At 39.4% G+C, this 22,911-nt stretch overlaps 1 protein-coding gene across 3 annotated transcripts in view; it reads left to right on the top strand.

Moving 5' to 3' along the window:
* The window catches only part of Scn11a (sodium voltage-gated channel alpha subunit 11), a 113,371-nt gene that overhangs the window by 76,332 nt on the left and 14,128 nt on the right, over positions 1 to 22,911 (top strand). For all 3 annotated transcript variants that reach the window (XM_074059061.1, XM_020178466.2, XM_074059060.1), the window contains 7 exons: positions 7,198 to 7,311; positions 8,077 to 8,194; positions 9,833 to 9,987; positions 13,143 to 13,316; positions 17,372 to 17,473; positions 18,093 to 18,362; positions 19,185 to 19,238. In XM_074059061.1, coding sequence (XP_073915162.1) covers positions 7,198 to 7,311; positions 8,077 to 8,194; positions 9,833 to 9,987; positions 13,143 to 13,316; positions 17,372 to 17,473; positions 18,093 to 18,362; positions 19,185 to 19,238 — 987 coding nt within the window. The remainder of the gene's footprint in view (positions 1 to 7,197; positions 7,312 to 8,076; positions 8,195 to 9,832; positions 9,988 to 13,142; positions 13,317 to 17,371; positions 17,474 to 18,092; positions 18,363 to 19,184; positions 19,239 to 22,911) is intronic.

The raw sequence follows: 22,911 nt of genomic DNA, 5'->3' as shown, positions 1-22,911 counted from the left end.
ATGGTTCTTTTGGTTTCCATTTTATTAATTTCTGCCCTGATCTGTACTATTTTTTCTGTCTACTAACTGTGGTTTGGCTTGTTCTTGTTTTTCTAAGAGTTTTAGGTTCATTGTTAGGTTTTTTATTTGTGATGTCTCTGATTTTTTTAATGTAAGCTCTCATAGCTATCACCTTCCCTTGTAGAACTGCCTGTGCCATATCCCATAGGTTCTGGTATGTTTTGTTTTTATTTTCATTTGGTTTTAGGAATTTTTAGATTTATTTCCTCCATCATTTCTTCTATGATCCACTGATCATCCAAAAGTGTATGGGCTGAGGATATGGATCAAGTGGTAGAGCACTTGCCTAACAAGTACAAGACTCTCTGAGTTCAAACCCCAGAACTACCAAAAAAAAAAAAAAAAAGCATATTGCTCAATGTCAGTATGTTTCTGTAGTTTCCATAGTTTCCAGAGCTTCTCTTGTCTAATTTTATTCCTTTATAATGTGATGATATACAAGAGGTTAGCTCCATTTTCTTTTGTTTGTTAAGACTTGCTTTATATCCTAAAATGTGGTATATTTTGGAGAAAGTTCCCTGGGCTGCTGAGAAGAATGTATATTCTTAGTTCTTGGATAGCTCTTGGATGGGTTATTCTGTAGATTTCTGTTAAGTCCATTTGGTTTAAGGTGCAGTTTAACTCTGAAGTTTCTTTGGTGATTTTTTCTCTATCTGTTGATGAGAATGGGGTATTGAAGTTATCTGCTATTACTATATCTGGACCTCTCTGTCCCGTTATGTCCAGTAGTGCTAGTTTTATGGAATTGGGTGCACCAACATTTGATGCATATGAATGGACAATCATTATATATTCTTGATGTGTTGTTCACTTATTAATATATACTGACCCTTATTTTTCTGACTAATTTTGTATTATAGTCTCCTTTGTCAGATATGAATATAGCTACTTATGCCAGCTTTCAGTGTCCACATTCTTGGCATATTGTTTTCCATCCTTACAGTTTTAGTCTGTATGTGTCTTTGCCAGTCTTTTGCAGTCAATAAAGAGTTGAATCTTGTTTTTCAATCCAATCAGTCAGTCTGCATCTTTTAATTTGAGAGTTAAGTCCATTTACATTTAAGGTTTTTATTTGCTGATTCCATCCAGGCTTTTACCTGGTTGATCCCAGTATTGTTTGTTTGTTTCTTTCTCCCTTATTCATCTCTGGAGTTTGCTGGCTTACCATGTTGATTATGTCTGAATCTTTCTTAATTCTCATTTGCTTCTCTATTCCACTCATGAAATTTATTCTTTCCTGAGCTCTCATGCTTGTGACTTTCTTCCTCCTCTTTATGTAGGATTCCTTTAGTTGTCTTCTGTAATGCTTGCTTAGTAGCAGTGAGTGACTAGTTTTTGCCAATTTTGGAAGGTCTTTATTTCTCTGTAGATTTTAAAGGATAATTTTGCTTAATATAGTTATCTTGGTGTACAGTTATTTACTTTCAGAGCTTGAAATCTATCATTCCATGCTTTGCTTCCTAGCTTTTAGGGTATCTGCGGAGATGACTGTAATTCCAATGGCTTTGTCTTTGTAAGTGGGTGTTTTTCTCTTGCATCTTTCAACATTGTTTTTTCAGTAGTCTTGGCATTTTAATTATAATGTGACATGGAGAGGTTCTTTTCTGGTCATGTCAGTTTTGTTTCTAAGTGCCTTTTGTGCTTGGATGTCCATATCTTTCTCTAGATTTGGGAAATTTTATGCTATGATTTCATTTAATAGGTTTTCTATTCCTTTAGTTTGTAGCTCAGCTCATTCTTCAACCCCATGAATTGTTTTTCTTAATCATGTCCCAGAGTTCTTGAAAGTTGTGTTCATGGTTTCTTTTTTTTTTTAATTGCTGTTTGAATAGTAGTTCCTTGACCTTGTCTTCAGTGCTTGTCTTCTGATTGATTTTCCAATGTGTTTTTCATTTGGTTTATTGAAATTTTCATTTCCAACATATTCATTTGCTTTTAGAATTTCAATATCCTTGCTGAATTTCTTAATTTTATTTCTGTGTGTGTGTGTGTGTGTGTGTGTGTGTGTGTGTGTGTGTGTGTGTACTGAGGTTTAAACTCAGGGCCTCCCACAAAGCATAGCTATCTTTTGGATAGGGAGAAGCCCAGTGCGGACTCCATTCCTTGGGGAGGGAGATGTCTCAAAAATTCAGTGCCTAGGGGTATAGTCCAGTTCCAGGGAAGTTGGATACTAATGTTGTTTGACATGTAGGATGGGATATCTCATCTCAGCCAAAGCTTTATATCTGTAGAATATAGGAAGCCTCATCAACTCAAGTCTGGTATGTAGGGTTGTTCAGCTTGACTGAGGTACTGATTCTCAATGTGCCACTCTAGCTGAGACCTGTGTGCCTTGGACTATACTGTATGGTCAAGGCACTGTTACTCCAGTAGATAGTGCATACCTTCATCTCTGGCCCCAAGGGGCAGGGTGCAGCAGCAAGGAGGGGTAGATCAAGTGGCCCCATCAAGCCACTGTTCCAGTGGGTACCCAGGTATACCTTCAGCTCAGGCTCCAAAGGGCAGAATGGGATGATAGGTGAGGTACCTCCACCAAGGCACCATTTCCAAAACCCAGAAAGCAATGCAAAGCTTCCACTCAGGCCCTGGGAGGTCAGGATACAGCAAAGACTGGGGAGGGGTAGATACAGTGATTCTGTTAATTTCTCTGAAAGACTGTGTGCAGGTTCATATTGGGCCTCAGGGTGGCAGGGTTGCCTTCATTTCTGAAAGGTAGTTTTGCTGGATCTAAAAATCTTGGCTCACAGTTTGTCTTGCAGCACTTTAAATGTGGTACACCACTGCCTTCTGGCTTACATTATCTCTAATGATAAGTCAGTGTTCATTTTATTGAGGTTTCCTTCTACATGATGAATCACTTTCTCGTCCTACTTCAAAGTATCTTTCTATTTGTCTTTGGGAGTGTATTATGATGTGTCTAGGAGTGGATCTTTGGTTTTTTTTCCTACTTAGGGTTTGTTAAACTTCTTAAATGTGTAGGTTAATGTTTTCATGTTACAGATATTATTTTTTTTTCTGCTCCTTTATCTCTCTCCTTTCTGGTTGGTGTGCTTAGTAGTATATCAAATTGTACTGAGGCTCTTCACTTTTTTTCTTCTTTTTCCTGTGCGGTCCTTGAATTGCTTATACCACCCATCCATTTTTAAGTTCACTGATTCTTTTGTCATTTCAAATGTACCCATTTCAAATATACTGTTGATTCTTCTAGTAAAGTTTTTCATTTCAGTTATTTATACTCTTCAATTATAGAATTTGTGTCTGGTTCTTTTAGGTTCTTTTTTTAACCTAATTTCTTTCTGTTCATTGATATTCTGTGTTTGATTATACATTGCCATCATGCCACCTTTTATTTCTTTAAGGATTATTTCTTTTCATCTTTAAATGTGTATAGTGGCTCCCTTGCATTATTTGTCTGTTGCCTCTGATACCTTAGTTCTTTCATATGCAGTTTCTATTTTATGCTTTCCCCCCTATCTATAGGTCATATTTTCCTGGCCTTCTCATATTTTAGTATTTTTCTCAATTTTTAGACACTTTCATTAATATGTTATGGCAACTCTAAAGCTGAGTTCCCTCTCTCTTCTCTAGGTCTTACTTATTTGGTGACTTGGCTAAACTATTTTAGTGAAGACTACTCTCTCCTCAAACTACCCCGTCCAAGCCTCCCGCCTCCACACACACTTGTGTGAAGTCTTCAGTGTCTCTCACAGACTATAGCCTTGCATGTACACAGTCAGTGTAGGAGGACTATTGTTTTAGCAGTTCATCTTGTCTCTTTCTATGATCCCTCTGTTTAGCTGTCTGCCCTAGTTGGAATCATACCAGATTTTAGGCTCAACTGATTGCTGGATAATTGCTCTATTGTCTTTGTCAATGCCATGGGGGCATAAATTGCTCAGCAATTTATGTGTGGAAGTAGCATTTAAGGCCAGTCTCTGAATTTCTTTTTTACCTTACAAGGATTATTCTTTGATGTCTCTTTCGGTAGTTCTCTATGATGAATATGATGACCTATTTTGTTGTCTTTTTTAAAAAAGCTACCAGCCTCTTCTTATTTGCTTAATCATTCAAATATGTTTTCCCCATTTTTAAAAGCATTTTATTAGCATATCTTAGTTGTACAGGGGGTTTTATTGTGACAGTTCCATATATGACTCCGATGTACCTTGGCTAGGTTCATCCTCATCATCATTCTCCTCCATCCCCTACCCCCTGCTTAAAATGACTTCAGTACTTCTCAATGTTCTATCTTCATACAAGTGTTTAAAGTATATTGACCATATTCACTCTTTTTTACCTTCTCCACTCACCCTTCCCCTTCCCACTAGTACTGTCCTCCTAACAGGACCTGTTTTGCATTCCTGTCCTTCATTGTTTAAGTATATATTCATTGTTCAAAGGGGTTTCACCAGAGTATTTCACCTGTGAACGTATTATACTTTAATCAGTCTGACCCTCTCTATTATTCTTCCTTATCTTTCTGTGCATTTTGCAATGCCTTCTTCCTACACAGATGCAATATATTTCAATATTATTCACTCTCCATTGTTTTCAAGCCCTTAAGCTTGACCATTCTCATGTTTTGTGTCAAATAAAGACTTTGTGTGTGTGTGTGGAGAGTCCTCTTGCTTATGGGTTGCCTTCCATACTGGGCAAAATCTGTGTGTGAGCCACCATTCCAGGTAAGCAGCAAGGTCAGTGGTCTTTCATCTTTAGACTCCCAAACCTCTGCTTTACAAGCAAACTGGGGTGAGGGAGATCAGGGCCCCAGGATTCCCAGGGTGCTGCATCTGGGGTAATCTCTGTCCTGTGTGGGGGCTGAGTGGCCACATTGACCAGAACGTAGACTCTTCAACTCAAAGTTGAAAATACCAGTGGCCTGACCTCCTGGTAAGATATTGTATCCCCTGAGTGGTTGCTGAGGTTATAGAGACCCCATACTCTTGGCCCCATCTGCCTAGAGTGGAGCATCCATAAAACTGGAAAAAGCAGCTCATGGCTCAAGTGCCATGACTTCTGCTGTCTTTATTGAATTTTAGCGTATTTTCTTCAACAAATGTTCATCATTTGCTGTATGCCTTCAGGACAATTTCCAGAGACTTTAAGTGGTTTTTAAAAAGTTTTCACTACTTATGCTTATTTCCCTGGAGAGAATGTCTTTAGAGAGCCCATGTTGTCATTCAGCAAGTGAAACTATATCTTTTTTATTAAATCTTAAAGTTATTAATTTTAAAGTTACTTTTAGATTATTATATTGCTTTCATATTTTCTCAAGTATACTCACCTCCTAGATTTTAATTTTAGGGGAGGCTACTGATTATATGTTTGTTTCCTAATATATTTTTGAATGTTAGTTTGAAAGTTTATCTTAAGTAGGAGACTTTTTCATTCTCTTTGCAGTGACTGTCTCTAAAAGACCCTTCTGTGGCACCTATTTCAGAACCAAGTCTTATACATCATCTCGGGGTTCTCGTCTAATAGTGACAGTAGGCATATTGCAGTTCTGCTCAGTGAACCAGTGGGTTCTTTTGCCCAGGTCCTATTTCTGAGGCTGTACTTCCTCCTGCCTTTTTGGTTTGCAGCTTTGTATAATTGTAATTTGCAAGCATTTGGCACAGCTCTTTTAAATTTTTTACCTTCTTTCTTAAGTGCAAGAGCTTAGGTCAGGCCTCAGATACAGCTCTGGTTTTATTCTTACATAGGACATTTATAGGCACCATTACCTGCTACCTGCTTTAAATTGTTGCGCCTTTATATTTGTGTTCTATGTCTGGTCCATAGAAATATTTTCTTCTTTGTATGAGTAGATATGTATGTATGTGTGTGTATATGTAAATCTGTGTGTATTTATAAGCATTATTGCATGTATTCAAATGGAGAGATGTTCTTAACTCATGATCTCATAATGTCAGATTTTTGGAAACACCTAGACATTAAGATGAAACTCTCACTCAAGATTTGACTTATACATCTGTTTTAGATATCCCTACAGATCATTATACCAAGTTCAGTTTTTATTTTTATGTAGTGGCATATTTCTGTTTTCCCTTTTTTAGTGAAACTGATAGTAAAATTTATTAGAAGGAAATACACTTTCAATAGACTGGAAGTGGGTCAACTCTAGAGAGAGAGGAGAATGACTGCATATCTTTTTATGCTTTTCCCCACCCCTGTTTTGCTAAGGAAACCCTCTGCAACCCAAAGGATAAAAAACTATTTTCCGGGTTTTTTTCTTCTAACTTTTACTCTTCTGCAGCCCTGGGGTTTGGAATCAGGGCTCTGGCTTGCTAGGTAGATGCTCTCCCACTCCAGCCATGCCCTCGGGCCTTTTTATTTGTTATTTTTCAGGTGGGCTTTTGTGGTTTTGCACAGGTGGGCCTGGACCACGATCCTTCCACTTATGCTTCCTGCATAGCTGGGATGACAGGTGTGTGCCACCACACCCAGCTTTTTTGTTGAAATGGGGTCTGGCTAAGTTTTTGCCCTGACTACCCTAAAACCAGGATCCTCCTGATCTCTGCCTTTCAAGTAGCTGGAATTACTAGTGTAAGCTGCTGTGCCCAGCCTACTCATTTATTTTTAAATGAGCCTATGATATGATTATGAATTTTATTTTTCCTATATTATCATAATATGTACTAGCACCATTTATTGAATAACTTACTTGTTTAGCCATTGAATTGAAAGGACACATTTTAAAATATATTAAATGTCCATAAAGTTTCACCTCTGAATTATTTGATGAACTTTATACCAGAAACATGCTCTTTTGATTCTGAAATGTTACAGTAAGCTTTAGTGTGTGTTTTGTCTAGTAGTTTCCCCCAGAATTATTTCATGTTAAGCAGCAGTGTTATTTTTTTTAATTCTTTTTTTTTTTTTTTTTTTTTTTTTGCTTTTTGATATTTTGAAACAGGGTCTTCCTATGTATCCTAGGCTGGTCTGGAACTCACAATCCTCCTGCCTCAGTCTTGTTACTGCCAGGGTTACAGATGTGTATCATCATGCCTGGCTTCAGGTGTCTGTCACAGCCTATTGTAATGACAAGCATAAAAACAAATAGAATTCATACATACTTCATCTGAAGCAGGAAGTCCAGGGGGAATATTAATTCCACTCTGCAATTCTTTGTGTCAGGCCAATGACCTCCATCAGGAGACCAAGAAGCCCACAAGCCCAAGAGATCAGGGTGTGGAAATTGGTGTGCTTTCTGATGAAGATGCTTATTTGACTATACGAAATCCTCGAAAGGTAATTTTCCTAGAGTATTGTGAGAAGGAATGCATGACTCATTCATACACCTTAGTGAGACTAGCCATTCTGGGTCTTTTTTTTTTTTTTTTTTTTGATGGGACTGCGGTTTGAACTCAGGACTTTACACTTCCAAAGCAGGTGCTCTACTACTTGAACTATGCCTCCAGCCCATTATGGAAAAATATCAGAATTAATGCAGAAAAGTTGCCAGGGTTGAGTCTTAAGCAAGGGTGTAGGCCAGGCATCTTAGCTTTGCTCGATGACATTTGGGACAGGACACTTCTTTGTAGGATGTTTGGCAATTGGCCTCTAACCATTAGACACCTGAAGTATTCTCAGCTGTGATGATTACAAATGTCTCCAGACATTGCCAAAATGTCTCCTTCAAGGTAAAATCAGTGAGAACCACTAATGTAACTCGATTATTTCATGAGTTGAGATAGCTAAAAATAATAATCTCAGTAGAACAGCTTTCTCATTACCTGGCTTCTTTAATGGGGTTAGGCAGTCTATCAGGGTTATAATTTGTAGGGAAGAAAAGTCTGAAGGCTGTGTCTTCACAAAACTAGCTGTTCCTCAGCCATGAAAAAGAGAGAACTATTTCCTGAAGTCAGGCTGATTAGGGGCACTTTATTGCCACCCCTCATCTCTACAGGCCTTTGCCTCATTAGTTTCATCCCTAATAAATCAGACAACAAGGAATTAGGGACCACCATGGCAGGACAGGGGCTTGGTGAATGATTCTGTTCTTCCTTTGTGCAGAAATCTGATGCTGCCAGTGTGCTATCAGAATGCAGCACTATCGATCTACAGGATTCTGATGGACATTTACAGCAAATGGTTCTCCCAAAAAAGCAACCAGAGAGATGTTTACCCAAAGGTAAGTGGCCATATTGTTGTGTACATTTCAGAGTCTTTGGATGGGATTTCTGTTCTTTATAGCTTTATGGTTTTGGTAGTTAGCATCTTTTTATTTCTACCACAGACAAAAGAACAGAGAGGGCACCCAGAGATCCTTAGGGCCATTATCAAGTCCACACAGAGGGGGTTTCAGGAAATTCTTGATTTAGGTATACTCCACCCATAGCCTAACAAGCACGGTAAATGTTTACTCCAGAAAACTTCCCCAGAAAGCTCATTGGGCCAACATATCTGCCACTTTCTACAGTCCCTGGCACATTCATTATCAGAAATATTTGAGGTCATAAATCAAGAGAAAAACTTGGCTATTGTAATTACTGTCTTCAGCATGGATCCAGACTGCCTGAGCCCAAATTCTGGCCCCTCCACTTACTAGCCCTGTCACTTGTTCAATTTAGTTAATCTCTCTATCCCTCACTTATAAAATGAAGACTATAATTGTGCCTCCTGCAAAGCATTGTTGTGAATATTAAATGAGTGATTGTTATTAAACACTTAGAGGAGCATTTGGCATATAATAAGCAATCAGTAAATACAGCCTTCCCTGATTCCTCAAGTGGACATAGTGGTTTCCTTCCTACGTGCCTTCATTAGTTCTTGAATTTATGGTGGAGTATTTGTTTGTATCTGTCTCTGCCATGAGGTTCCTAAAAACAAAGGCAGTGACTTTATCAGCACTATTTATCTACTGTGAGAATAGAACCTTGCTCAGCTAATGGGTTTAACAAATGTTGATCAATCATTAAATACATGACAACAAATGAATAAATAAATGTAAAAATTAAAAAGCTCTCCATGACTTTGGGACTAAACTGAGCCCAGAAAGAACATGAAGAAGGGGTGTAAAATTCATATTCCAGATTATTTGACAGCTCCAAAGCTAGACAGTGGCTAGGCTAGAGATTTCCCATAGACTACAGATTTCTTGATTTACATTTTTTCTGTGAAGTGTGTGCAAGATGTCAATAGTGGAGATGGAGCAGATAGGTGGATTTCTATCTGAAGGGAGGAGTGGGATGAGAGGGAGGAAGAAATAGTCCTCTTGGAAGATTTACCTCCTGATGTTCTGAAGACGGAGGGAGAAGGGGTGGAATGAGGAGACTTCACAGTGGCTTAGGAACATGGTGAGGAAAGGAGTCGAGTGCTACCATCATGATGAAGTAAAGATCATCAGAATTTGGAGAAGAGGAGGAAGAGCTGGGCTGAGAACAAATGTAACCATTTTGAAAATTGATCAAAATTTCCATGTCTAGCTTGGATGGTTCACAAAGCCTTTGGCCATCCTTCTCTCCTTCCCCTGCAGTCCTTTTGACACCATGTATATGTGCTATTTCCAAAAATTGCTTCATATTTGTTTCGTAAGCATACAAGCCTAGGCACATAACTGACACCCTGTATCTTCCACGCCATCCTATTGGCCAAAGGAAGTCATGTGACTGAGCCCATGTTCAAGGGGCTGGAAAGAGACTAACCTCTTTAGAGGAAGAGCTGCAGGTCACAAGGTAGGAGACATGAATGCAGGATGAGTGACCAGCTGGGGCTACTAATGCAATTTACTGCAGACATTAATGATAGCACTATGGCTGGTTCCTTTCAGGCCTCAGTTGCTGCTTCCCATGCTGTAGCAAAGACAAGAGAAAGTCCACCTGGGTCATTTGGTGGAATCTGCGGAAAACCTGCTACCAAATAGTGAAGCACAGCTGGTTTGAGAGCTTTATTATCTTTGTGATTCTGCTGAGCAGTGGGGCACTGGTAAATTATCATGGGTCTTGTGGGGACATTGGGCATCAGGGGAGCTGGGGAAGCTGCATTGTGACTGACCTCATGGGTCTGCAAATGTGGAGGAGACCATACGGAAGTGGGGTCTTAGCTGCTGGGTCCCTTAGCCGGTAGAGTTTTGTGCAACTTCTGTTACACCTAGAAACTCCCTAAGGCAAAGGTGCTTTACATGTGGGGAAGAGTAACTCTAATCAGTGCTTTCAAGTGACTTCTAGAGTTTAGCACTTGAACCCAGGCCTAGCCATCTGCCCTTCATTCCTGAAGATTTCTAGACACTTTCACTGTATCCCACATGTTTCCTCACCCCCGCACCCCCACCCGAAAACCATTTACCTACTCTGCCTTTTCCAGAAGATTATAGTGCTCCTCATTAAAGACAAAATAATAGGGGAGAAGTGACAGGGAACAGATTTTCATATAATCAGCTGCTCTAGTATTTCCCATCGTTCATGACCCATTGGAAGGAGGGACAAGGAAACCGCTTTATATTCATGATCCTTCCAGATCAAGGTGTGGTATGAGGCTTGAAAATAGCTGAATCCATTGCCTCCATTAGCCATAGAGTCAAACCCTTTCTGCTCCCCCTCCACACCTTCTAGCTCTTCTTGTCCCCTCTCCAGCTCTCCTCGTAGGGTTACCATCTACTCTCTTACTACTTCCCTCTCTCTCTCTCTCTCTCTCTCTCTCTCTCTCTGTCTCTGTCTCTCTCTCCTTATTCCTCTTCCTCCTTCTTCTACAATCACTCCCTTCCCTTTTAGCATGTATCTTCCCTTAAAATGGTCACGATATGGAACTGAACTCTATTTGTTATGTTAAATGAGCAGAGTCCTGGGTCCCCCTTCTTGATTTAGAGTATCAAATCATTTCATAATACATTTCTAGAAAATAGAGAAGACCTGGAAATTTCTCATTCCTGCACCTCATGCCTTCTGGCTAGTGCTTTATACCTTTGTGATCTCTAAGTGAAGAGAGATAAGTACAGACCTGTGTCCACCAGAGACTGTGATCAACATACATCCCCATTTATCTACTTACTGCAATGGAAATTATTCCTCAAATAAAAAAAGCATATTTCTATAGCACCATCCCAGGAGCTCCCTTGACTGATTTTTATTGCTAGTCCTGGGTCTAAGGTTACCTGTTATCTTCTGATGATCACATTTCCACGGCTATCTGCTCTTATTCAAATATTGGGCTTTCTTTTATTTTATTACACAAGTAGCACTTGTGCTAGTCAGTGGGAAAGCAGTGATGCTGTCAGAAGGCCATAGATACATCCTGTGATGTTACAAAGAGAAAATTTATAATTGGTGATATAGCAGAAGGGCATACAATCCTAGTTCACACCTGCCTTCAGAAACAACTGTAGGCTGGGCAGAGCAGTGCTAAATGTACCATGCAGAAGTCACCAAGAAAGAGACCCAGCCCATCTCACTGAATTTATTTGAAGAGAAATGGGAATAAGAAAAATGGTATCCATTGCCCCCACTTGTGGTCTGTGAACCACCATCAGCATCCCTAGAAGCTTATTAGAAGTGCTATTCTCTGGCTCTTCCCAAAGCTGATGAACCAGAATCTACATCATAACAAGGTCTCAAGGTGATCTGGGGCTTCTTAGAATTTGAGAAGCTCTGATCTGGGCAACTATGTAATAACTGTGCAATAATGACATCAGAAAATGGCCTGATTTTCCACAGGAGCCTCCACAGTTCAGTTGCTGGTATTAGCAGGTATATCCATTGAACTAACTCAGACCTGCTTAGCCAGCTTGGGCATAGCTTCCAAAAGGAGAAAGGAAGTGAGCCTCTAATGCCGTTCAGATTTGTCTGTTCTGAAGAGGCAGATAAACAGACAAGTCCTTGGCCTCCTGGACAGACTAGCAATTATACATTAGTGTCCTAAGTGATATACCCAGGCAGCGGTGGACAAAGTGTGACATGGAGGGTTCAGCACCCAATCCAGCCTTGTGGGAATAGGGAAATTCCTATAGAATCTGTGAGTTAAGCTTATATCTTAAGCCTGAGGAGGAGTCAACAGGATAGAGGAGACAGAGGAGCTTCTCTAGTCAAAAACTCAGTGGTAGTTGGAAACAGGACTCCAGGGCAGTGGGCTAACCTTAGTGCCCAACAGCAGGGCTGATTTCCTGTCTGCTTTGACTGTGTTCCTAAGTGTCTTGAGAACTCTTCTTTCTCATTATATCAAGCCTATAGTGATCAATTATGTCTTAATTATATAGATCCTGCAGAATCACACACACATACACACACACACACAGACTTTGAGGAAAATGTTTGGATGTAAAATGAAAAAGGATCTCTCCAAAAACCAGTATGTCTCTTTTTTATAATCACACTTAATTTTAATTACTTTGAATGTTTAAATTACTTTGAATAAGTATTGAAAGTAATATTGGGAGCTTTGTTTCAGAGCTTCTCAAACTTAATGTGTCATGGCATACATACAATATTGACAATATTTGTCAGGAACACTGGAGTAAAGGGGTAAGACTGTTTATCATGGGAGACAATTGATTTCAGAGTTGTCAGGATCTAGAGTGTGAGCTAAGACATTTGAATTCAGTGTTACAAGCAATAGAGAGACACTGAATAGGGCCACCAAAATAACTAAGAGGAAGAAAGAGATGGCCTAGGCCACTGGGTATTCCTGGAGAGTTGTCTAGATATATTTGACAAGAATTGAAAGGATTAGGAAACCTAGGATATAGTACAGTGATTTACCAGCAAGTTTGTATATTCTGGGAGCCAGTAATGAGAGACCATGGAACCACAGGGCTAACAAAAGTATAGAAATAGGATTTCTCATTTTCCTTTGTTCAAAGAATCAGTTCCATTGGAAAGGTCAAACCTTAATACTTTTTTGACCAAAATCTCATCAACAAGACAGATAGTAGTTTTTAATTCATATAAGGAAGAAAAATAAAAGTCAACAAGGAGGGGCTGGAGGCATGGCTTAAGCGGTAGAGCACCTGCCTAGCAAACACGAAGTCCTGAATTCAAATCTCAGTACTGCCAAAAATATGTAAAATAATGTACCTAAGATTACAGTTGTCAGCAGAGAATTCTTTGCAAATATTCAACCTGGTCTATGGCTATGCTCTATTATTTCAGGTATTTGAAGATGTTAAGCTTGTTGAACGACGCCAAATCCAAGTGTTACTAAATTGTACTGACAATATTTTCACATTCATTTTTATCCTGGAGATGGGTCTGAAATGGGTGGCCTTTGGATTTGGGAAGTATTTCACCAGTGCCTGGTGTTGGCTCGATTTCATCATTGTGATTGTAAGTTTACTATCTCTGGGTTCCATGCAGGTTGGATAGGGGTGGAGGAGGGGACTGTAAGGGAGCTGCTTTCCTTTGTGCCTCTCCAAAACATTTTCTTATCATTGTCTCTTCAAAGTATTTACAAGTAGCTTTCATTTGTCCACCAGCAGCCCAGCCTTTCTTGGTTCCACAAACACTTCATCTGCTTCTCCATGATGGCACCCATCTATTTCTCTCCACAAGCACTGCTTATGTCTGATGTGTACCTAGAATAACTTTGAGCACTTTTTCTTTCCCTTCTGCCACATTTCCATTTCTTTTCAAGATTTCTCAAAGCAAGACAGAAGTCAACAGGCTGGACTAGTCCCAAATCCTGTTAGGAAGTATTAAAGAATTGCTCACGTCCATTCTCTCATTTAATATGCATAACAATCGTTCTGAGTTAAGCAGTGCTGTATGATACCTACCCATTAAAGATAAGGAAATCAGAAACTCAGAGGATTACCGCTTGTTTCAGGTCATAGAACTGATTAGAGATGAATTGGAATTCACAACTTCCATCTCTATAATGCTAAAGCCACATGTATTGGTTGTTTCTCTGTACTCTGCCATGTGCTCCATATGCCACCTTTCTTTTAGTTATCACAGCCACTGTTTTGGAGGTACTATAATTTCCCGTATATTCAGAGGAAGAAAGTAAGTCATAGAGAGGCTAAGAAACATGTTCACGTTTGCCTGGCTACAAGTGTTGGAGGTGAGGTTCAAACTTACTAAGTCTCTCTCCAAAGCCCTGGATTTTAACATGTACATTGACAGATGTCAATGAGACAGATTTTTTTCCCTGCTACTTAAGGAAATAGATAAGACAAATGTATGAGATAAGCCATGTGGCCAACAAACCACACTGGAAAACCACATTGTTGATGGATGTAAACATGCCAGATAGTTCCAGCATTTTAGGAAAATTCTCTGAGAACTCAAAGACGGAGAAAAAACACCCACATTTGTCAGCTCAATCAATGTCCAGAGTGGAAAGAGCTTCACCCATTATCTTATTGCGTTGTAGTGAAGAACCTGTAGGCAGTGCTAACAGATGATGGTTCTTTTCCATTACAGGTACTTGTTGTTTACTGGATACAAGACCTACACTCAGGACACTGAGTCCTATAGATAATTTATTTGCTCTCTTTCTATGTAATGTTGAGCAGAGCATTTCCCTTTTTATGACATTAGTTTTCTCATGGATAAGAAGGATTATAAATTGCCTAAACTGATCAAATACAAAATAGATTATATAAATCTAGCAATAACACCTAAAATATCAAAAGGAGAAGTCCAAAACCACACTGTCAAAACAGGGCACTAGGCCCAGGTGGTTCCACAGGCAAACTACTGAGGAGCAAGGAGCAGTTAACCCCAATCTTATTCAGATTGTTCCAAAGAATAGAAAAAGAGGGAACTCTTGCAAGCTTATTTAATGAGAATAAGTACAATCTTAATAAGGAAATGAATAGTACAAGAAAAGAAGATAATCTTATAATTATATATCTTTATCAATCGGAGAGAAAGCAATCAATGAGCATGGTTTGCCATTACTGTTATTAGCCTTGGCATCATACAGATTGAAAAGTAAATCCCAATTTTACCACTCAACAGCTTCATGACCAAGTTGTTGGTCCTCTGGACTTCAGGTTCTCCATTGATATGGCAGGTATTATTAAAACTGCCTAGCTTGGGACACTATTGTGCATATCAAATGAGAGACTTTATATGAACAATCCTATATTGTTTGCCCATCAAGATTGCATATACTGATCTTTATCATTTTAGAGTGGAAAACATACATATAACATGCATAAAATATACAAATTCAACTATTTCAAAATGTAAAAGTTTTATTTTTCTATTCAATGATACTGAACTTGCACTTAAAGGCAACTAGGGCCTGGGACACAGTATTTGCTGTGTACACACCAGATCATTATTATCCACAATATAAAACTGGTGCAGCCATTATGGGGAAAGTTCTGCACGTTAGGTAAAATTGCAAATGATCCAAATATATAATTCAGAAATGCCACCTTCTGTTATAGATCCAAGGAAAACTCTTGCATATGTATCTGGACAAAAACACACACCTGTTGATTTACTGGGGTTCATAGCAAAGACATGGAAATAACGCAGATATTCACCAAAGGAGAATGACTGTTTATATACTGTGACATTTCACAACAGTTAAAAGGAGCAAATCATAAGAATACATCAACACTAGGGGTTTCAAAAACAGTACAGAGTGATAAGTGCAGGTTAGAAGAAAAGTAAGATCAAACTAGCAGAAGACATCCCATTCGAAGAATTCAGTAGAGTGAAAAAGACTGCTGGTAGGTTTTGTTATTGTTTTTGTGGTACTAGTTTGAACTCAAGAGGCCTTGAGTTTAAATTACTTACCACTTCAGCCATACATCCAGCCCTTTTTGGTTTAATATTTTCTTGGATAGGGTCTTGCATTTTTGTCTGGAGCCAGCCTGGACCACAATCCTCCTATTTCCACTTCCCCCATAGCTGGAATCACAGGTGTGTGGCATCATGCCCACCTTCTTGGTTGAAATGGTATCTCACGAACTTTTTGCCCTGGCTGGCCTCTGACCATGATACTCCTGCTCTCTGCCTCCCAGGTACCAGGGATCGTAGGCATGAACCACCATGACTGGCCAAACTGTGTTTTTATGTGAGCATCTCTCATAAAAGGCACCCATGGATACCTCCAAATTTGGTGGAACAGAGTCTGTGGTGAGGTGTCAGGTGAAAAGACAAACAATGGCCCTGCAGAAACACCTCCTCCCACCAATGAGGACAGTGACTTGGCAAAGCCAGAACAGCTAAACTTTGCCATCCTTTCCCTCTGGCCAGGGACAAGGTGGAAGGAGTGTTCTGGAGAAAACTGCTTATACTCCCAACAAGCAATGCTATTACAAAGAGCTTATTTTTATAAGAACCACTATAAATAAAAACATTTTAAATTGATTTCAACTTTTGAAATCTTGTTATTCTGTTATATTCACTAACTCAACTTCTCTTAATTTGCAAATAAGTCACTAGTACAGTTAAGCTGTCAGTATTGGTGGGAATGTTTTGGGGTAGCATCAGTTTGGTTGTGAGCACCATAACTCAGTTCCTGATCAGCTGAGCAACAACTCTTCCCAGACCAACCTCTGAAACCCCTCCATGACTGGTAAGAGTGACTGAGGAATGGGAAAGTGTGGTCTTAAGTTCAGCATCTTGTTGAGTTTTCTTTTAGTGTACTTTGGTCTTTCTGTTAGGGAGAAGCATTTGGGCTACAAAAATACATTTTTCCCCAAAGGGAGCTATTCGAATAAGAAGAAATACAGCAAACAAATTATTTTTTCTTTGCAATTTTTTGTTTTGATATTATTTCAAGCTTACAGAAAAGTTGCAAGTAATCTCAGAGTGGACTCCTCATATTCTTTGCCCAGCCTCACCATTAGTAGCATGTCAGCCACCTGCTGTCATTCTCTGTCTGTCTTTCTCACTCTATCTTTTTCTGAACTTCGTAACATTAAGATGCAAGCATTATGTCCTTTTACCTCTAAATATTCTGGTATGTATTTCCTAACAAGGTCATTGTCTCACATAACCACAACATGATAATCAAAGTTAGGAAATTTCACACTAAAATCCACACCTATTTTCAAATGTTGCCAGTTGTGGCAACAAAGATTCTTCATGGGTAATTGTCTCTACATACCCACTCCTTGCCTCTGTCCCACCCAGTATCCCATACTACATACCATTGTCCTATTCTTTTGTTTTCCCATAATTTATATTATATTAGCTTCACAGTTTTTGTCTTTCATTAAACAAATGACTTAAATGAATCATCCCCACTGTACCTTTGCCAAACAAGGAGAAAAGTGAACTCTCCATCTGCCATCCTCTTTCCAACAAGATTGGCTTGTTTCTGTGCTCTGACTCTCAGAAGGAGGGTCTGAAACCTCTCTGGCTTCCCAGGGCACCAGCAGGCACACTCACCAGTCAGGTTCTCCTCCTACCAGGTGTCTGTAGTCAGTCTCGTTGATTTAAAGAACTGGAAGTCCTTCCGGACCCTGCGAGCACTGAGGCCTCTGCGAGCACTGTCTCAATTTGAAGGAATGAAGGTACATTTCTCCAGGTAGATGGGTGGAAATTCAGCTTACAGGGAAAAGTGAGGAGGCTAAAAGCACTTCTGGCCCTCGTATTTCCTTAAACTGCCAGACATGTCCTGGGGTTCTTTCCACTCAGCCCAGTGTTTAGTCATTGAGAGAAGTGGAAAAAAGTCTTAAGATATGGTCCCCATGGATATGTGAAACAGTGGATAGTACTGAATGCTATGAACATTATGGTTCTTTTCATATATGAATATGATAAGGTTTAATTTATAAATTAGGCATAGTACGAGATTAACAATAACCAATAATAAAACAGAGCAATGAGAACAACAACAACAAAAAAAAGATACGGTCCCCAACTTGAAAGAGCTTCTGGGACAGCTGAGGTGGGTTCTTGGCTTCCCTTCATAATCAAAGGGCAAGTATCCCCTATGTCTCCAGCCAGCATCACAGGACATTTCTCACGTTATCCTCAGTGGCAACAGGGCTTGTCATGGGGTGGGGGCAGGGTGTAAAAACAATTTCAAGAGATCCAGCCTTGCATGTCAGACCAATCCTGGGAAGATCAAGAGCCTGGTGGGTCCTACCATCTGCTATGTTTTTCAAAACTCTGTTTCATTTCCTTAAGGTGGTGGTCAATGCTCTCATAGGTGCCATACCTGCCATTCTGAATGTTTTGCTAGTATGCCTCATTTTCTGGCTCATATTTTGTATCCTGGGAGTAAACTTCTTTTCTGGGAAGTTTGGAAGATGCATTAGTGGAACAGATATGAATGAATATATAAATTATACCAAGATTCCAAACCGAAACCAATGTGAGATTGGCAATTACTCCTGGGTGACCCCAAATGTCAACTTTGACAATGTGGGGATGGCTTACCTCGCTCTGCTGCAAGTGGTAAGTGCTGTCAGCATAATCTTCACTCTGAGAAGAGAAAACTTGTAAGAATCATTTTCCAGCTAATAAAAATCCAGGATTCTGTGCCTTGTTTTCCCAGGGACAAAATTGATGAAAAGGGTTCCAATACGCTCTATTCTCCATGAATATAAGAGATTCTAATCCTAATTTCTCATGTGGGAGCCAATGCCTTCTGGAATTGCTCCTTGCTGAGCCTCTCCAACTCTGTTAACGACTGAGCCCCACCTTCTAGACACACAGTTTTAAGGATCTGTTCCTCTCACCTTGCTTTATATGACACTTCACTTGCTGCCCAGAGTTCCTGACAGAGAAGAATGGAGTGTTAAATGCAGGCTGTGACATTTTGAACAGTTTCTTGTTCAAATCACAGTAGCTAGGTCTTGGACAGGTAATGCAGACAGATGTGGCATCAAACAAAAGTCTGATCAGGCTCTTTGCAGTAGTTTGATCACAGTTTCTCTAATAATCTTTAACATAGAAATTTCTTTTGTTTTTAAACTTTTGTCCTGTGCAAATGAAAAAGAAGGGGAAAAAATGCAAGACATCCATCTTTAATTCCCTTCATTCTGGACTGGAGACATGGCTCAGAGGGTAGAGTGAATGCCTAGCAAGTGCAAGGCCCACGTTCAAATCCTAGTATTGCCAAAAAAGAAAAGTCAATAGGCTCCCTTCATTCTAGTCTGGAAATAGTGACATCATTCTACAGAAACCCACCCATAGGGCCTGGCAAGCTTTTGCACAGTGTGTGTCTGTTGATGGCAATTCTACAGTTGTGTCCATGTTTCTCTGCTTCTGTTGCAGGCAACATATAAGGGTTGGCTGGACATTATGAATGCAGCAGTTGATTCCAGAGGGGTGAGTCTACGTTCCACTCTGTTCTAGAATGTTAGAATCAAATTAGGGATATCATGTATGTATTGACAGTCTAAAACTTCCAGCATCCAGGATTCTCTGCCTTGTTTTTCTGGAGAGCAATTTACAAATACCATTGCCTGGTAAAAGGGGCTCTAATGCATTTTTCAGTGAGAATATGACACCTCAGTATTCTCTTAAGTCCGTTGCCTTTCTCCATGGTGACTGAGAAAAAAGCCATTCATGCAGGAGATGGAACCAGAAGCAACAGAATCAGCATACCTTGATTTTCCTCTCATGTGATCTCCCAATGGGTAGACAGGAAGAAGCCAAATTTTAAAGTCTACTTGCCTGTGGGGGAGCATTAGAACTGGACAAAATCTGAAAAAGAGAGGCCTTCTCATGTCCCCAGGTACCTTGGAGAATAGAGGGGAGTCTGGTGATTGTCAAGTATTGGATTCCAGTTTTTCAAAAAAAAGCATTCATAGGTTTCCAAAGGTGGAAGAGCATTCAGCAACTTAGTTTATTTTCTATTTCCCAGTTGGGCAAATTGCAAAGTAGAAAGCCAGGGAGTTGCCTAAAGCCATAGAGCAAGTAGACGATTGAGTCAAGAATGGAATCAATAGTCTGGGTACCAGTGACTCATGCCTATAATCCTAGCTACTCAGGAGGTAGAGATCAGGAGGATAGTGTTTCAAAGTCAGCTGGTGCAAATAGTTTGTGAGACCTTATCTCAAAAAAACCCATCACAGAAAAGGGCTGATGGAGTGGCTCAAGGCCCTGAGTTCAAGCCCCAGTACCAAAAAAAAAAAAAAAGAAAAAGGAATTAATAGGAAAAATGTTTATTGTTTAGCATATGTATGTCTGCAGTAGTAGCATTAGAGGTGGTGTGCATGATGTCATAGCAGCACTGAGGAATGTGAGTTCATCTTTATGGTTGTTCTAGTTCTTATCGTCAGTTCACAGACTGCACTCAGATGAAGCATAGCAACAACTCTGAGTATGCTTAATTTTGAATGTGCTAATAAATGCAGTTTCTGGAAAGACAAAGCTAATAGAAACTTAACTGTTTAGAATAATTACAATTATCTTATAGTATAATTATACTATATATAATTATATAAGCATAGCTCTGTCTACAATATAATTTTATAATTATCGTTGGTAACAAAGGAAAATTTGAAATGTTAATGTACTCATTTCTTTTTTCTTTTTGAGTACATGAGCCTGACCTTAGTTTGCCATGGGCAATGGTCAGCCTTCTGGTGGAGATTGGGGTGGGAAGGAAGGCTTTCGTAGATGTATGGCAGAAGAGGTGTGTGGCTTACAAATGCTTCCAGAGCAAGTGGTAGATGGATGAAAATGTGTGGAAGGCTCTGTTCTGGTGCTGGTCTTGGTGTATGCCAGCTGTTGTATGCTAGGTTTTGACATGATGGCCCTTATCTGCATAGTCACAGAGCAACCTGCTGGTCTCAGATACTAAAACCATGACTGGTAAAATCATGAGTTATTCTCCCTCTCAGCTCCTCTTGGCCTCAAATACAGACTCTCAGCCATATCCTCCACCTGGTCCCTGGCCCAGAAGGCTACTCACATCCCTTACTATCAGGTCCACCACTGGCAAGTCCATGGCTATCAACTCCATGTCTAAGCCCACAGGAACGAGAGATTCAGAAGACTTCTCTCTGTCTGATAATGTCACCCCAGCCCCTTAAGTCAGCCTGCCTGTCCGATGCATCCCAGGCCTTCCAAGAAGCAGTTTCCTCCAAGAAAAATACAGAATCAAAGTAAGAACACTTTCTTTGCCTTCCATATTACCCTCAATTTATTGAGCCCTAACTTCCTTCTGCAGACCAAAAAAGAATGAGGACATGAATCTTGCAATTCTGATTCTGTCTCTCTCTGTCTCTCTGTCTCTCTCTCTTTTCCTCACAATTCCCTAAGGACAAATAAGGTGAACTTTTGTCCTTGCCCCTTCTTGTCTGAACCACTCCTGCATAAAACTCTTCCCTCCAAGGCTTTGATATACCAAAGAGTGACACAAAGGAATGTAGACTTTCTTCAATCTCAAGGCAATAGCATAACTTGAAAGACTATTGGCCCACTGGATAGTCTTATTTTAAATGTCAGATACTGAATATTAATTGTTTCTATCATATTATTTCTCTACTAATGCCTATTCTTTGTTGAGAGAAATGGAAGCCTCAAGCCAATAGAGAATGTTAATAATTATCTCCATTACATTAGTCTATATGGTTGATGTTGATAACAGATATTAGAAATACATTCCAAAGATGGCAGAGCTATGAACACTCATAGCTATATCTTTGAAGGTGATCAAGAGGAAGAAAAGGAAATCCGTTCACCATCTACCACAAAGTGCATGAAGCCAATGAAAATATGTACAAATTATTCATCCAACAAGGAATTAATATCCAGTATGATAAGGAACTCAAACAACAATAAAAAAGTCTGATTTTAAAATGGGAAAATGACTTGAATTAACATTTCTCAAAAGGGGATATACAAATGGATAACAAATATATAGAAAAATGTTCAGTATTATTAATCATCAAGGAAATACAAATCAAAACCACAGTTCTTGCCCTAGTAAGAATAGCTATTATCAAAACCAAAGAAAAAAAATGCCAGTGAGGATGCAAAGAAAGGACTCTCATACACTTACAGAGACTAGTACAGCTGTTACTGGAAACCGTATGGCAGTTCCTCAAACAACAGAAGTAGAACTTACACATGATCTACCAATCCTACTACTGGGTATGTATCCAAAGAAATTGAAATGAGTACGTCAAAGAAGCATCGGTACTTGCATGTTTATTGAATCTCTACTCACAATAGCTGATGTGGAATCAATCTAGGTGTATACCAATGGATAAATGGATAAAGAAAATGTGGTACATGCAGACAATGGAATAATATTTAGTCATTAAAATGAATGTAATCCTGTCATTCGCAACATGGGTGGAACCAGAGGGCATTATGTTAAGTGAAATAAGTCTGGCACAGAAAGACAAATACTGCATAATCTCACTTATATGTGGAAGCTGAAAAGTTGATGTCATAGAAGTAGAGAACAAAATAATGGATAGCAAAGCATGGAAAGGGTGTGGGAGAAGGGAACTGGAGAGAGAATGGTTAAGGGGGACAGGGCTGATGTTGGGTAGGAGGAATAACTTGTAATGTTCTGTAGCATGGTAGAACATTTATGATTGACAACAGTTAAATGAATATTTCAAAAGAACTATTAGGATTTTGAATGTTCGCAACACAAATAAATGATAAGTGTCTGAAGTTGAGGATATGCCAATTACTGTAAATAAAATCTATATTTTAATGCAGAAGATATATTATGTATAATGTATATCACAAATATAATTTATTGTTATTATAATGCTACATATAATATATGCAATGCACATACAAAGCCATGTGAAGAAGTTGGATTCTTTGGGTTACACCTGGAGCTGGGAGGGCTTGGTCATGGTCAGTCTGTGTCCCTTCTGAAGCTTGATCATCTGTTCATTCATTCATTGCATATTGACAATGCGTCAGGAGATATGGCAGGCACTATGAATTTAGGAGTGAAAGGATACAACCATAAAGAGAAGTGTGATGTCCATTGGAGGGCTGCAGTTGCTCACTGCTGGGCAACAGT

Source organism: Castor canadensis, chromosome 17 (genome assembly GCF_047511655.1).
Source record: "Castor canadensis chromosome 17, mCasCan1.hap1v2, whole genome shotgun sequence".
NCBI classification, from domain to species: Eukaryota; Metazoa; Chordata; class Mammalia; order Rodentia; family Castoridae; genus Castor; species Castor canadensis.
The sequence above is the reverse complement of the archived record's forward strand: the minus strand, read 5'-3'. Positions and strand labels throughout refer to the sequence as shown.